The sequence below is a fragment of the Phalacrocorax aristotelis genome, chromosome 1, assembly GCF_949628215.1.
Source record: "Phalacrocorax aristotelis chromosome 1, bGulAri2.1, whole genome shotgun sequence".
Classification (NCBI taxonomy): Eukaryota; Metazoa; Chordata; class Aves; order Suliformes; family Phalacrocoracidae; genus Phalacrocorax; species Phalacrocorax aristotelis.
Genome location: NC_134276.1, coordinates 59,363,105 through 59,379,995, shown reverse-complemented (window position 1 = coordinate 59,379,995; position 16,891 = coordinate 59,363,105). Strand labels below are relative to the sequence as shown.

The 16,891-nt window shown below is 40.3% G+C and overlaps 2 protein-coding genes across 4 annotated transcripts in view; one reads left to right on the top strand and one right to left on the bottom strand.

Annotated features, from left to right (window-relative positions):
• Positions 1–16,891, bottom strand: part of UBAC2 (UBA domain containing 2) — a 97,102-nt gene that overhangs the window by 61,857 nt on the left and 18,354 nt on the right. The gene's annotated exons all lie outside the window — the stretch shown is intronic.
• GPR18 (G protein-coupled receptor 18) lies at positions 11,161–16,868 on the top strand. 3 transcript variants are annotated; one of them, XR_012660148.1, is made up of 3 exons: positions 11,161–11,235; positions 13,614–13,734; positions 14,637–15,955. XR_012660148.1 is itself a non-coding variant. In XM_075090044.1 (2 exons), exon 2 carries the CDS (start codon positions 14,681–14,683, stop codon positions 15,644–15,646), a length of 966 nt encoding a protein of 321 aa, XP_074946145.1. In that variant the 5' UTR covers positions 11,170–11,235; positions 14,637–14,680; the 3' UTR covers positions 15,647–16,868. The 3 variants fall into 3 exon arrangements, 2 of the variants coding, with proteins under 2 accessions (XP_074946145.1, XP_074946139.1); XM_075090044.1 differs by lacking the exon at positions 13,614–13,734 and having other exon boundaries at positions 11,170–11,235; positions 14,637–16,868; XM_075090038.1 differs by lacking the exon at positions 11,161–11,235 and having other exon boundaries at positions 13,665–13,734; positions 14,637–16,868.

The window sequence follows — 16,891 nt, the reverse complement described above, 5'->3', positions numbered from 1 at the left end:
CCAGTTATAAGCAAGTAGTCATTCTTTTGCTTTGAATGAGTATTTTTTATGAACATTAACTGGGATTATTGCAAACGCTCACCTCTCTTAACTGCAGCCCAAATAAGTTACTTGAAGAAGGAATGTAGTGCTCAGGGTAAGAGAGATCAGACTGCACAACCGCTACTGCAAATGCTGTGTCAGGCCTGTAGCCAAAGCACCACTTTCACCAAGGTGTCAATAAAACCCCAGTTCTTGTTTCTGGAGTGGAAACGTTCCTTAATGATTCCACTATGGGCACTGGGGCTCATGCCTGGTGTTTACCCCTAGCTCCCTTGTCATCTCAGTCTGCTGTTGACTATGACTGTCTGTACAGACAGCTATTGCACTGAAGAAGCAAGAAACCCTCCTGAATGACCTTTATACATATTAAAAAAAAAAGTGTGTTTGATGCCCAGGAGGCACAGATATGCCCCAGTTCTAGAATTATGAGTGTTTAGATGAAAACACCAGCAGGCTGATTTTCTGGCAGGTGATGTAGGAATCTGGGATGAATTCTGAGGGGAATCTTAAAAAGAAGAGAGGGAAGGCACAGGATGTTATACTGTTTCAGCCACATGGGCTGCGTGAATCTTCTTTCACAATTCTGGCAGAGAACACAGCTACCAAAACACTGTTTTCATCAAAAGGTGAAAAGAGCTGGTGGTGACCACAGACTAAGAGCCATAGCATGAGGAAAGACAGCACCAAATTAACATTCCATTATAGAAAAGGATCATTAAGGGAAGGCAAAACAAACACAGAACCACCTCTCTCGTCAAGCCCTTGATAAAACTCATGGTGACAAGTGACAGAAAAGCTTTCCACAGAAAAGCAGAGCTTACTGCTGAGCATTCCTTTATGGAATCAATTTTATTTTCCTAAGTGTACAAGATACATAAGTAAAAATGTAAAAAAAATGAACAAAAGTTTAAAACACAGAAAGGTATTTTGTCTCACACCACAGGGAAAATCAGTTCATTTAAGAATTGCAAGAGAATAAGGACAACTTATTGATTGACTGTTTCTTATCAGGGTTTAGTGGATGCGCTTCAACAATCCCAAAAGCTATCCCCAGGCCAGAAAGCAATGACAAAAAGCAAAGAAGCAGATGTGGGGTGACTGCATTGTTAGCTGAGATAGTCTTGAAAGCAATCTGCCTCTCAGATGGAGTGGTGCTGTCACAACTAACTCAACTACATCCTGCCCAATCTCTCTGTATCATCAGAAAACTGGAAAAAAACCTGGTAGCCTCATGTCTGACTGGCTTTTGAACGTGATTAATTTCATAGCTATTCTTACTTCACATGAGAAATATTTTCTTTTCAAAGTGTGCAAGTCCTACCTGAACTTGTGGCTTCCATAACTTCACCTGTTTCACGTTTCTGGTGTAAAGGAACTGCAGAGAGAGGCACAAGGTAGCATCAGCCTCCCAGAACCATTTGCACAGACAAGTTTGACTGTCTGTGCTGGCGATGGAGAAGCGGGCACCACAGGCGAATGAGAGCTTCAGCCTTTCCCTGCCAGCTTCCGATATCTGATCCCCCGCAGCACTACGAGTTCCCATGTTCCAGGACAGAAACCCCGATTCCATATACTACGCATGTCACCCAGTCCACACCTAAGCAACGCAAGGGCACATCTTATGTCATGGACTGAAGAGGGTCCTCACTCCCAGCTCCCTGCTGATTTAAGCACTAAACTATGATCTTTTATCAGGATCTGCATTTAGCATAAAGCTTGGGCAGAGCAGAGCCAAAGGATGGCAATTTTTGATGACCTGAGTTGCAAAGCGTGTAAGCTATTTTTGCCTCATTTATTATGACCTATTTTCATGGCAGAGACAGTAAGTTGGAACTAACTACTGAAATGTGACTCTTACCTGCTGTTCAAGATTTTAAGTGCAATTCTGTAGAACAGTCTAGTAATTGGCTACCCCTCAGACCTCTTCTCCAGTAAATACTATTCATTGTTTTTTGGCTGAGCCATTTTTTAAACTACTTTTGAATTCTTGGTTAAAAAAAAATTGAAAAAACCAAATTCTTCTTGTATCTGTTACAACTGTAACAGCTGTCATAACATGTCTTCAAAGGCTAAAAACTAGTAAAGAGAGTTTTAATGTTCATCTTATTCACAGTTTGGCTCACTTCACCATACTTGAAAACTGTTTCCCACACCGTTGGGTTTGGTTTTTTTTAAGACACCATTCACCCCTTCTTTTGATCCATGGCTGTAGCTCATCTTTTCTTTTTCCAAAGAGAGCTCCCTAAATATTCTAAGGCCCAAGCTGCTGGCAGGAAATTGTTTAGCTTGTTCATGACAAAACAGAAACAAAATAGAAAAGCTGCAGCAGAGAAGTGATTTCTTTGCAAAAAATACTTCCCCATTAAGACCACCATATAACCCTTTTTTACAACTACAGACCAAGGTGTCTGAAGCAAAGTGATGACTAAACAAAAGGGGAGTATTCACTAAGCACAAAATAAAAAGAAAGAAAAAATTTAAAAGACAGTCATACCAAAACCTCTTGTTATTTATACAGAAAGTCTGCAAAGTCCTTTAACTCTGAGAAAAAGATGTTCTAATTTCTTAATTCTTCAGTGAAGCAGCTGCCTTAGTTTCCTTACACTGTTTCCCACAGCATTCTCCCAGAGAAAATGGCTGCTCATGGCTTGAATGGGATACAGTTCGCTGCATAAAAAACCAGCTGGATGGCCAGGCCCAAAGAGTTGTGGTGAAAGGAGTTAAATCCAGTTGGCAGCTGGTCACAAGTGGTGTTCCCCAGGGCTCAGTATTGGGGCCAGTTCTGTTTAATATCTTTATCAATGATCTGGACAAGGGGATCGAGTGTACCCTCTGTACGTTTGCGGATGACACCAAGTTGTGCAGGAGTGTTGATCTGCTTGAGGGAAGGAGGGCTCTACAGAAGGATCTGGACAGGCTGGATCAAAGGGCCAAGGCCAACTGTATGGGGTTCAACAAGGCCAAGTGCTGGGTCCTGCACTTTGGTCACAACAAGCCCATGCAACGCTACGGGCTTCGGGAAGAGTGGCTGAAAACCTGCCCAGCAGAAAAGGACCTGGGGGTGTTGGTTGTCAGCCAGCTGAACATGAGCCAGCAGTGTGCCCAGGTGGCCAAGAAGGCCAACAGCATCCTGGCTTGTGTCAGGAATAGTGTGGCCAGCAGGAGCAGGGCAGTGACCATGCTCCTGTACTCGGCACTGGTGAGGCCGCACCTCGAATCCTGTGTTCAGTTTTGGGCCCCTCAGGACAAGACACTGAGTTGCTGGAGCGTGTCCAGAGAAGGGCAACAAAGCTGGTGAAGAGTCTAGACAGCAAGTCTTATGACGAGAAGCTGAGGGAACTGGGGGTGTTTAGTCTGGAGAGAAGGAGGCTCAGGGGAGACCTTATCGCTCGCTACAACTACCTGAAAGGAGGGTGTAGCGAGGTGGGTGTTGGTTTCTTCTCCCAAGTGATAGAACAAAACGAAATGGCTTCAAGTTGTGCCAGGGGAGGTTTAGACTGGATATTAGGAAAAATTCCTTCACTGAAAGCATTGTCAAGCACTGGAACAGGCTGCCTAGGGAAGTGGTTGAGCCACCATTCCTGGAGGTGTTTAAAAGATGTGTAGATGTGGTGCTTCAGGACATGGTTTAGTGGTGAGCTTGTTAGTGTCAGGTTAACAGTTGGACTTGATGATCTTAAAGGTCTTTTCCAACCTAAACGATTCTATGATTCTATTCTATATGCACTGTCTTCTGTCTCATGCCTATTTGTTTTTCAAAGTCTCAATCATACAACTGTGCCTTCTCAGAAAGCCATTGAACTTACTGCATCAACTTCTGTCCATTACTTTAGTAAATCAAGAGGAGATTCTTTAAAGCATGAGTCACTGCAAGACCTCCTTTGTGAGGTTACTCAAATTATCCTCCTCCTCTTTGTCCTGAGAGAGCAATCACACACTCTTTATTCTGCAAAAAGACCCAATAGACATGGTAGTTCCTCATACTAGTAACATCTCCAACTGCTTTGAAGAATTTTTAATCAATTTTTCTTCCTTTTTTTCCCCATCCCAATTAAATAATTAGCTGCCCTACAAGTATGAGGAGAGGGAAGAATTCCACTGGAATGGAGGCAGTTTGTTTCATGATGGAGGGAGATATTTTATCCCTTCTATACAAGAATACCAAATCCTTAAAACAAAAATGTTGTAGCAATCCATGCTTGTAGCAGAACTTCTACAGATTGGAGACAACTTATGTTTCTAGGATGTAATGACTACTTCAAGATTTTTTTCCTTCAGATCAAGTAACATGGGGCACCACTGACAGTAAGCCGATTTGCAAACAATAGCCAAAATTATAATTTGTCTGTGCCAAACAATTCTGTGTATCTACAATTAGATTCAGGATTTCCTTTTAAATTCCAAAGGGACTTCCACATCCCTGTCTTCCTTTACTATGGCTGAACACGAGGAACAAACAAGGTGTTGCTACTTCCTGAAAGAGGAAGGAAAGGGGGGAAAAAAACCCACAAGCTGCCAGTAAAGACAGACAGAAAAGCTGATTTTCTTAGAGTTGATCAGCCCCACGTAGACTGAAAATAACCTTCAAGGATCAACTATTAAGCTAAAAAGAAGGCTCCCTATTCCCACATAGGAAAGAAGGCATTGTTTATTTTCATGAAATGATTTAATCATAAAACTTTTAGAACACAAACACCCACTCTTTCAGAAAAATGAAGTGCTGTGGTAAGAAAGTTGTTGCTATTGTCTCTTATTTTGATGGAGACATATCAGACAAATACAACAAAATTGGGAGGTGGGTGCAGTGCTAAAACTACAGGAACAATCAAAGCTTCCATGCCATGCAGTACCTCCCTTCATGGGGGAGTCAAAGTGGTTTTCGCCCTTCATAATCAGTAATCCTACACAACTGGCTAAGTAGTGTAGGTGTATAAAGGGATGACCTTGTTATACCTATTTTCTGCCATTGCAAAGATATGTTGCTATGCTAGCTGAAGATCCGTAGATGGCAGCATTGATGCAGGAATTAATCCTCACCACAGCAGATGCAAAATGCATTTCACACAACTGTTTCTTATTGGAGGCTAAGCCCCATTTTCAAATGTCAGAGATCTTAGCACCAGGCAGTATAAGCATCAGGCTAGGAACTGTCTTGCAGTAAAGAGAAGCCTGATCCAGCATCACTACTAAAAGGTACTACAGCAAGCACCCATACAGTAACTGTGACAGTTTAGATCCCATCATCTTCGAAATAAACTACCTCATCCAGACAGGAATGATCAGTGAGCCATGGGCTGCCAGTTGGTTATGGTTACCTCCATATGCTGTCAGATTAGAAAGAAGAAATACAGAGATGACCCACATCCCTCCACCTTTACAACCCTTCTTTTCTATACTGCACCTTATTCAAAACAACCTGTGCACCTCTCCTATTTCTGCAGTTTGGGTAAGTGCTATGAATTTGGTGGCCCACATCACCACACAGCACAGGGCTCAGTTACAAGCAAACAAAAGCAATCTACCAGCTGTTCTAGTGCAAAAAAAAAAAAAAAAAGGGCAAAAAAAAAAAGCACTGACAGCCAACATGATTTGGAGGCAAGAATGAAAGTGTCAGAGACGCTAGCTACCCAAGTGCCAGTTCAGCCTCACTGGCTCATCCTTTCTTAAAGCCATCTTTACCAAAACAGTGTCTACATAAGGAAACTTGCTGCTTAAATTATTGAAATTCAAATATGTCCTGCCTTATTCTTCTAGGCTTCTTGTCAAGATAAAGTTTAGGAGTTTTAACTCCTTCTCTTTAAAGTAAGTATGTGTGTGTGTAAAATAAATATATATGTAGTTTAATAGTTTGTCAGAAAGTAGAGAGTCCTGTCACAGGACCCAGCACTGTACCTAGTTGCTATATGATGAAAAAGGTGTTAAGGGGATTCATTTCTTGCCTTTCCAAGTCTAAAGGATAAATGCATTTCAACGGGCAGAAGAGCGACACATCGATACTCAGCCTTCATGGAGCAGGTGGGTAGTATGCGTCCTTTGGAATTTTTCATGTAACAGAGAAAGCACAAAGAGATACGACAGAGTGCCACATCTGTGTATCAGGTGCAAAGACTGACTCCTCTGAAATCATCTGCTCACAGCCAGCTCGGGTGTCTTCTTTTGCCAGCTCATAGCATCAGCTGCCCTTGTCCCACTCTCAACTTCTCTTCCACTTCCCTCCAAGGACAGTGCTGAGCCTAGACACTAAGCAACCCTGCCTTGCAGAGATCCTAACTAACCAGATTTACTGCTATGTGGCAGGAATTGCACTGCTTTGTCCTACGCGGCAAGAATTTGTGCTGGCTGGATTATGCCGGCCACTTTGCCATCTTGAATGCTCCCTTTCAGGTCAGCTCAACTCCATCACAGCACACCAAGCTTCACAATCTCAACACATTATTGTGTTTGTTAATCCATGGCAGAGACAGGTGGTATGGGCGGAACAACAGTACAAGACTGTCACTTCATCAGAGCAAGCTACCTGCCAGGGCTGGGCATCACCCACAAGAATGCAACACACAGCAAGGTGCTCTTGAATTTAGAGGACAGCACTTATTCTAATTCAAATACTTACACAGCTCACCCTCACTTCAGGTACTTGTGATTAAACACCTCACTGGCACGCTACAGGATATGTAGCAATTTTTAATTATTTAATTTCTGATTACATATACTCAGGCTAGTAACTAAGCAGAGCTTGTCCAAGCTTCTGAACTCCGGAGGAGTCAAAACTATTTTCCTTACTTCTGTACTAGACTTCATCAGAAGAATCTGAGTATAAGCAGCTCCCAATAAAGACACTTCTCTTGAAACATTAACTCTAGCCCTGGGAAGCACATCAAGTTTCAGAACAGTACTCCTGTGCACCTGAGACTTAAGAACAGTTTAACAGTAAAAATATGACATACCACATACTTAGTAAGGAAAGAGTATTTGAAAAAGCTCTCCTAGACACCTCCAAACGGGAACAACTAACTCACTGCATAGCTCCTGACAATGCATACAGATTTTAAAAAGAAAATTAAAAAGCTGCGTATTTATGCAGGTTTTAAACAACTATGAAGTATTTTTCATGAGAAATCTACTTTTGGGGGGGGGCAAAAAGCTGCTTCCAAACACAACAGAACAGAGGTGGAAAGGAGAACTCAGACACAACATTTTAAGAAATCTGCCAAAAGCAATGTGGCTTCATCAACAAGCTTGGAGCCATACTGGTATCTCCCATGAGCTAATATTAGACTACGTACATTCTGAGATTGCTCCTGTGTAACAAACCACTGTATCTGCTGTCCCACTCTCAGACACCTTAGAGATGCAACTTTCATTTCAATTAATTTTTGAAGTATTGCTGCTTTCAAAGGCTGACACTGCTGAACAGATGAACTGCAAGTCAGATGCACTGTATATTTTTAGGGTATTTAGTGACACAGGGTGTGTCCTGGCTGTACAAGAGGAGGAGGAAAACAACAACAACAAAAACCCACCACAGAAAAAAACAACCCCACCACAAAAAAACAAAACCAAAAACAAAACCAGGAGAAACATGGAACGGCAATTTTGTGACTGATTTTTTTTTTAAAGGAAAACATCAGAAACTCCTTCCTCGGCCCATACAGCAAATTCTAGCAAAACACAGAAGAAAACGCAAAATGTGACAGTAGTTAGGCTGTCAGGTACAGCTAACTAGGCTGCACACCTCTTAAGCAGTTCTGTTCCCATTCCTTCAGGTCTGCTGCACACAGCATTTACACTCACTTGCAGGTTGAGGAGTGGGCGAGGAGACAGCTATGCCATGACACAGCCTCTGAGTAACACGCGCATGGCAAAACTGGAAACTATTGCAGTAAGTTTATGCGTTCAGTGCCATGACAACTTAAACCTTCACTACGGCACGACACAATACAGGAATAAAAAATGAAGCACAATTTCATCAAGGTTGAGAACAGTAACCCAAACTGCATGTGAACTCACCCACAACAGCAAGCTGATAAGTTAACAAACTCACACGTGGGAGAGTTGCTTCCTGCACCACTGGTGCACTGGACTGTGCAAGAAGCTTCAGTTCTGTCTTTTCAGTAGGTCCCAATGATGGAAAGTTCAGAAGGAGAACACAAGCTCGCAACTACTCCTTACCAAGCTGAAGTGGAGGGTGATCCTTCTGCCCTGCTGCATGCCATCATGATAGCATTCTATCAGCTGCACAAAGCTTATATTACACGGTGAGTGGACAGGCAAAACATACTTTTCTTTATGATGACTAAACCACCAAAAGAGAAAGACTCAGTAGTACGTTACTCCTACAAAAGCAACAGCATGAAGACAATCCGTTCAGTGCTGCACTCCCACACTGTTGCAAGTGATCAAGCTCATTCCTTCTAAGGCTTACCACCAGTTAGTGAAGGCGCTGTAAGAGACCACATGCCTACTCTGCCTTATCCTCAGACACAAAGTACATTGGCTTAGCTTTTAACTACTCAAAAATAGCTTTAACACAACATAATGCAACTAAAATGATCATCTTCACTCCCCAAATTTCAGAATAGCAGAAAAAGACCCTGGAGGGAACCAAGCATTTATTTCAGTAAAAGCTGGAGCCGTGGAAGTACTCACCCATCTGAGGGAAACCAATGCAAGCCACTCATCTCTAGCTGAAAACAACAGTACAGAAGGGGAGAAAACAAAAATAGAGTCAGGTGCTTCCTATGACAGAAACCGACGCACCAGGGGAACGCAGCACAGCAGAGTGGCCCACTGCCTCTCGCAAACCACAGTTTAGTGCAACTTTTCACTGGGGCATTCATGTCCAAATGTTTATCCCCCTGCAGCTGCAGCCAGCCTGAGAACATAGACAAGAATGAACACATGCATGCTGGTAGTGTAAACACCTCTTCTGAGCATGCTGCTGCCAGGCAGAGCTGCCCCTGCACGCTCGGCAGCTGTCCTTCCAGCAGCAGAGTGGTTTGGCTGCCTCTTCACCAGGCAGACTGTGAGAAGCCTGAGTGAAAGCAGAACACAGACTGACATATATACACTATGACAAACCAGCTGCCTGGCTAACATGCCCATAAACTCAGCCGGGCTGCTGTTTTGTTTCCAGCTGACCTCACAAGGCATGACCTCCCCTGCAGGGTCAAGATGTCAGGCACACTCCTCAGACAAAATGAGACACAGCTATAAAAGGTCACCCTTCCGACCTGCCCCCAAGAAGACAGCAAGCCAAAAGGCAGTTGACTGCATATAGCTTTTCCGATTTCAACCTCAGCATCCACCTAGTTTCCATCCAAATCCAGAATTACTTTTTTATGTCCTCTTTAGCCGAGGAGGGCAGTGTCTATCCACTTGCTTTTTTCTGTACATCCATAGTGCAATTCAAGATGGAAGAGACCTACAGACTTCTGTACATTATTTTGCTAAAAATAAAGTACTCTTGCCTAGGAGAGTTCAAAAGCCTAGTTATTCTCTTCCAGGAGCCACACACACTTTTTTAAACCTTTTAAAAATATGTATGTCACTGAATTTCAATGAACTTTCACTAAACTTGAAAACAGTATGAGTGACTCATCCCACTGGAGCATGCCACAGGGTTGTTTTGTTAATGATAAAGCCACTGAAGAGTTTTCAACACTGGTTAGTCCTTCTAAGATGCTCCTTAATCCTAAAATATTAAGCACTTTTAAATAGATTTATATTTTTATAGGATGGTCTGGGTAGGATTTGCAGCTCATTGCATTTAAGAGGTCTTTGGAATAATGACAAAAATTAAGTTTGGTGTGAGTTCACCTAAACAGGAAAGACCAAATATTTAAAGATATTATTAATCTACACACTGAAAACCATACCCAGGCCCTTCCCTGTGATTACTTCCCCCATCACACTGACCTATGCAAATGCCTACACACTACCACAAACCCATGCAGCTAAGTTACATGACTCCAGCAGAGAGGGTATTTTCCACAGAAGTTACCTTTAGCACTAAGTGAGAATCACCTACCTACATTACTTTTACAGTCAGTGAAGAAAGACGTCCCCAGAAACAAACCTGATTCTGGCTACATCTGAGCTGCAGGACTTTGTTGCTTCTGGCACCACTCTGGCACCTGGCAAACTCTTGACTGCATGCCAGGAGGAGACTGAAATGTTACTGTTCCCTTCCTCAAGACACAACTCTGCTTCATTTGGGGGGAAAAAAATGGAGGCCACCAGAGGTAAAAAAATTATCTGTAGTGAGCTTTGCTAGGTCCCAAAGACTGATGGTCAGAGACCTGGAGCTAGTGAGGGCCTGACAGAGAATTTAGAATGATCTCCTTCTCTGAATGGCTCTTTCAAAGGTTGGATCTTTTTTCGACTTGACGAAGAGAAAATGTACGAAATGAGTAGTCTTCACTTATTAATCTTTGCAAATACTCTCATCCCAAAGATGTCTGTTGCAGTGACACAGTTCAGAGATTTCACTCTATTTTAATAAAGGCTAAAACCTCTCTTCATAGAGCATTTCTCTGAAAAGCTCTTAATAAGGCATGTTGTTATTTTAGAGAGAAAATAAAATATAGAAACATTGCTTTTATGTTAGTAAAATATGGTAAGTACAGGCATAAACGAAGTGTGTATTCAAGTGAATCAAACTTCTCATTTCAAATGTAGCGAGTTTGTCACTTTCAGACTGACTACTATCCAAGGCAATATAAATAAAATGGGGATTTCCACAAAAAACAGACTACACTTTGCAGAAATTTACATTGTGCTTATTAAAAACTTTTGCATAACAAAGATGCATATTCTTGCAGATACCTTTACATGTAAACATCAAACAAAATTATGCTTTCATTATACCACAAACATTTTAAAATGTATTTTAAAAAGATACCTAGTACAACAGGCCAGTTTGACCACACTGGAAATACTATAAAAGCTTGCCTGTTCAAAGGTACTAAAAATGTCAGTTCACAGACACCACACGTATGTGAAGTATTAGCAAGATACTTTTTAAGTATGACCAATAGAAGCTCAGAACTAGCTAGACTGCGTCATTGCTTCCTGCCTGCCAAGAGGAGCTATTTTAGCTAAGTGAAGCTGAGCAGATAAGAGGAAGTGTAAACCTTCTACAGATTTGGGGCTATGAAAGGAGCATCTTGGAAGAAACTTTGTAGTGCACAAAAGGTGAGTAACAATCCATTATGCTATACTAACAGTCTAACTTGGATGTTCACGCATGTTGCTATGATGGACTTCTTCAGAAGCTGAACAGGGATATTTATTCTAGAACTAATGAAAAGAAATTTAATTCTTGAATGCACTTTCAAAGTATCAGCAGCATTCTATAAATAACATTTAAAGCAAAACAACTGCGTTTGTATAAGCATAGTCCATAAATACTGTTTATGATTTTAACAATATATTTAAAAGTATGCAATAACTGAATGCATTGGTAAGCATGTTATCACTAAAGGAAAAATGTATGTTTTCTTTAAATGAAAATCAGGGGAAGATCTTGTTGCTTGGTCTCACTGTGCTTCACTGAAAGCCATGTCCTCTTTAGGGAAGTGTGAACAAATGTAAGGGACACCCAAAGGAAAAAAAAAAAAAAAAAAAAAAAACAACGGGGATTGGGAAGAGAGATACACACACGGTCTTTTAAATACAGTCACTGTTGCCTAACTCATAGTAAGAATCTGGAGGAAAAGATTTAATTCTGGTTTTGTTCTGAAAGCCTCTGTTCTTGTACATAGCACCTAGATGAGCTTCACAATTCACATTAGACATTCAGGACCTCAACTATCATTAAGAAAGTAAACCAGATTGATAAAACATACAGACCAACCTCAGAGTAATCATTCAGAATTAACACAGACAGACACCTGGAAACCAGTGGCTCCAGGGACTCTTCAGCAAGTGCTTCAATCAATACCAGTAAGTGTTCCCATTATGAAAAATGGCAACTAGGGCAAAACCATCCACCCAGAGGCACCCAAAGATCTGCTTGGGCTGACCTGGAGATATCAACCTGAACCCCATGCACACAAGTAATTATGAAAAAGCAGAACATCTACATTCATGTATAAATGCAGATAGGTAACTACACACTTTTTAAACTAATTTTTTCTTACCTACCTAAATGCGAAATTTTAGATTCTTAAAAGTTAAATTTAGGAGAACTACCTAATTATAGCACTGACATGCATTTAAACCCACAAAGTTGGGAAACTGTGTCTTCAACAACTAAACAAACGGAAAACCCTTTTCATTATAGTAGGTTAACTCTTCGATATATCTCAAAACTGGCACAAACTTGAAATAACCAGCAAACAAGGCATGGAACCACAGATCATCCTGACAGAAGCTCACGTCAGATTTCCCTTCTTCCCATCAACAGTCTGTCTGCTGGTTATTTTGGAAACAGGACCTGACCAGAAATTATTACAGTCACTGCAAGCCCAAAGTGGAGGAGAGCAAAACCAAAACCAAAATCCATGCTGTTTATTAACACTCGTCTAGAAAAAGTTAATTCTTCTACCTCTCCTATACATTACTGCTAAATTCACCCACTAAATCAGTCAGGATCTTGAGATAGGTAGTCATGCACCATGTCATACACAAACAGTAGCAACAGAATTAAAAAACAGAACAAAAGAAAAAAAACCACACTTAAAATGTGCAGGGCAGGGGTTGTGTGTTAAGCAATATTTGGACAATTTTATGCAACAATAATGAAAGCAGGACAGTATACCAGATAATATTTCAGCTGTGCTACAAGCACGTGCTACAAAAATTTTCTTTCAAGTATAAAGACATCTACCTTTCAATAAGGTCTGCTATCACTCTTTAATATTTTTATTTCTAGTGTTCTTCACACAGTGAGGTATTTTAGAGTCATTCATACAGATGCCCTCCAAAACTCTTTTTTATCAGTGTTATACGCATAGCTTTTCCCATACAAAACATGAATTCTGTTACATATTCTAATGACCTCATCTGATCAGAAGACACAACTTTTTGCTTTGTATAGCTAAACAAAAATCTTTGAGAGAAAAGTTTAGAAAAAAATATATTCATACAAATATTTAGCCCTATCTGTAAACTGGAGACTTGTAGGAAAACCAGAAGTCCAAACTTCGTATTTCAAGGTAGAAACAAACCTGAAGAAAGATTTAGTAGGTCATACTTAGTTAGTTATTCCATGGATACTCTTCTCAAATGCAGCTAATATTTGCCAGTGTCAAACCAGGATGCTAGATTAATAAACACTGGTTCAATCCACTATGTATTCCTATACCACTGTAAAAAGCACCTGGTAACATTACAGTGAAAGCATAAACCAGACAACCAGTAACAATAAGCTTTTTTTTTATATATATATAATGCATTCTTCACTTTTGGAGCTAAAACACACAGGAACTATGCACTCTTCTCTTGAGAAGAGCTCTGGTGCTTAATTGACACTGTACAAGTTACTTGGCTGTCTGTCACAAGTAGGAAGATCAGACAAACAACTAACTCTTTCCTCCCTCTCCTCCTCCCCTTTCACAAAACTGCCACAGGGCTGGGTGAAAGATCAAACAAGAGGAACCCTCCTTTGCTAAGTCATGAAACTGTGACCACAGCAAGAGCCAGGAAAGTGTGGGGGGTGCAGGTTAACCAAAGCACCCATGCAAACACCAGGTAAGGTCTACCATCCCCAAATGGCTCCCAAGTAGACCAGGGGATAATCTCTTTCAGCTCTCATCACCCAAGTCTGCATAATGACATTTCAGATGTCAAACTCCTATGACCAAGAAGCTGAGAGAAGCAACACAACTGTGCTATGGAGCAGCTGGCTACCAGACAGCGACTTCTCCCCTCCAAAATACTGTTCGCGCAGGCCCTGGTCAGATCTGTGCTGCTTCTCATCTTTTTACTTTTTTAAATAGGAAGTCTATCAATCTATTCATCTCATTCATATGTCAGCTGGTAGGGTCTGACACCCTGTGAGCAACTACTGTATTAGAAGCTACATAGCTATTAAGATAGCTTTCTAATGTCTTTTACGAGGAACAGCATGCACCTATTCTTTTGGGAGCCATGTAGTTCCTACACAGATAAAATGCAAAGTCAATGCCTGATTTTGCATATCCAAATGTCAATACATGCCATGCTCACTTATTTCTTTTCATAACTAGTTTTAGTCATTAGTTTTTCAACACGGACAACTTGAAGAAATATTTTCTGTAGAAAATAGCTCTCTTCCTCAATTACAGTTGTTTCAATATAATTATCAGCTACTGAAGCACACTCAAAGCAGCTGGTCAATCCTGACTTTTTGATTCCCTACGTAAGAAATCTTTTCAGTAATTAAAAATATTTAGTTAAAACTAGCTTATAAATACTACTTCTCACAAGTACAGGTACTTCCTTCAAAGCACAATAATCTATCTGTAGTCAGAAAAAGCAAAAAAGCTAGTGCATTTTCACAGTTAAACAATCCAATCTCATCACTAAACCCCATCCTACAACAATCTTGTTTGTTTTTAAGGAAAGTTTTCCTTTGACTGAGAATAACTTTTCATACTTTATCTATCTTTTAGGGTGTTTATGGAGTGTAACAACTACTCCTAAATTCAACTAAAATATGATGCCTGAAAATCCCCACCCTGAAGAATACAGGATTGCATCACTGGTCTTCTACAGCTTTGTATTCACAGTGGGATTGTTGGTGAATGCCACTGCACTATGGGTTTTTAGCTGCACTACCAAGAAGAGAACAACTATAACTGTATATATGATGAATGTGGCATTGCTTGACATGATTTTTATCTTTTCCTTGCCTTTTCGGATAATCTACCATGGGAAAGAAATGTGGCCTTTCGGAGATATATTCTGTCGGATTATCAGTGCTTTCACTATATTTTACCCAGCCATTGCTCTGTGGTTGCTCACTTTTATAAGTGTAGACAGATTTATGGCTATTGTCCAGCCCAAACATGTCAAAGAACTAAAAAATACAAAAAAAGCTGTGCTGGCTTGCATTGGAATCTGGGTAATGACCCTTGCAACAACATCCCCATTGCTGTTTTTACAATCTGATCCAGACAAAGCCTCAAATTTCACCACCTGCATAAAAATGCTTGATATCATCCATTTAAAGGAAGTAAATACACTGAACTTTTCTCGCTTGATTTTTTTCTTTTTGATTCCCTTGTTTATTATGATGGGGTGTTACTTCGTCATTATTTACAATTTTATCCACGGCAAGACTTCCAAACTGAAGCCTAAGGCCAAGGAGAGATCCATAAGAATTATAGTTACTCTGATTGCTCAAGTACTCATCTGCTTTGTACCCTTCCACATTTGCTTCGCCTTCCTGATGTTGCAAGATGAAGGTACAACTTACAATCCCTGGGCAGCCTTTACCACCTTTCTCATGAATCTCAGTACATGCTTGGATGTTATACTGTACTATATTGTTTCTAAACAATTTCAGGCAAGAGTCATCAGTGTAATCCTTTATCGCAACTACCTTCGAAGTGTGCGCAGGAAAAGTTTTCGAACTGGAAGTGTAAGATCACTCAATAATATGAACAGTGAAATGATATAGACAGAGAAAAAATGCCAGCGGACTTTTATAGCGTAAACAAGCAATTCTTTTTCCAAATTCTAGCATTTTGACTACACTGAAGAATGTTCTATAGCCAGAAGTAAGATATATTTGTTTTACTGTAAATATGAGAAAAGCAGAATAATAATTGCACCTCTTTATATTTGCTCAATGGCTTTTGTAAATCTGAAATTAACTACAACCTAGTATTGGTGTTAAACTTTCCAATGCCTTTGTCATCTCAAAAGATCATTAATATTGTCAGACATGAAAAAGTGACTATTAGTACAATAAAGCAGACAACACTGAAGAACTACGATGCAACATAGATATTAATTTTTTATATTTGCACAACCAAATGCTCCTGAAACTACTGTATATCCCACACTTCTAAAGTTAGCTTCATTCTCTCAAGATCAATGTTAGCATGACTTAAACACAAAGCATATGTAGGTAACATTTATATTTCATTCAACTAAAAACGTCTTTGATGCAGATTTCTTTTATCTATGACTGCGGAATGTTGTCAGTTACAAAGTATGATCAAAAGGTGTAACAGTCAAGCTGTTCATTAGTTCCCTGTGGGTATGATGTGCACGTTTACTACATTTTACTCTTGCACAAAGTATCTTTTAACACATATGAAAACACTGAATTTGTCCAGATGCACTAGCAGCCTACGTCCCAGCAAAAAACTTCAAGGTAGCAAACATGAGTAACTGCAGTACTACTCAAGCTTTCAACTCCTTTTGAATACTCACACACTACAAAAAATGTATCTCTACAATGTCAAACGTGCTTTTTCTTCCTTATTAAATCAGCCTTTAGCTACTTCCAAGAGACACACTAAAAAAGTAGAAATTTAAAAAGCCTAATATGGTGTTTAATATTAAAAATCTTGTCCCATGAGCTGTTATTATTACCTCAGAGCGTGCAACACATGGAAACTCAAGCCTGTATAAGGTTGATCTCACCTGTCAGAAGCTTAACTACAAAGGCTCTGCCAGCTCTACGGTTCTACTGTAACATGTACATCTCTTATTAAGTGCAGATACACCCAATACAGGTTATGCAAAAGTGAACCACTAAATACTTTCAAGCTTTGTAGTTGTGCTTTGTTATTTAAGAGAGAAATCAGCACCAACCTGATTTCAGTTTTCAGATCTACTGAACTGAACAAAACCAAATATGGCAATAATTTGTGCGCTGTAAGACGCACTTCAATCATGCTGACAGTGGAAATGG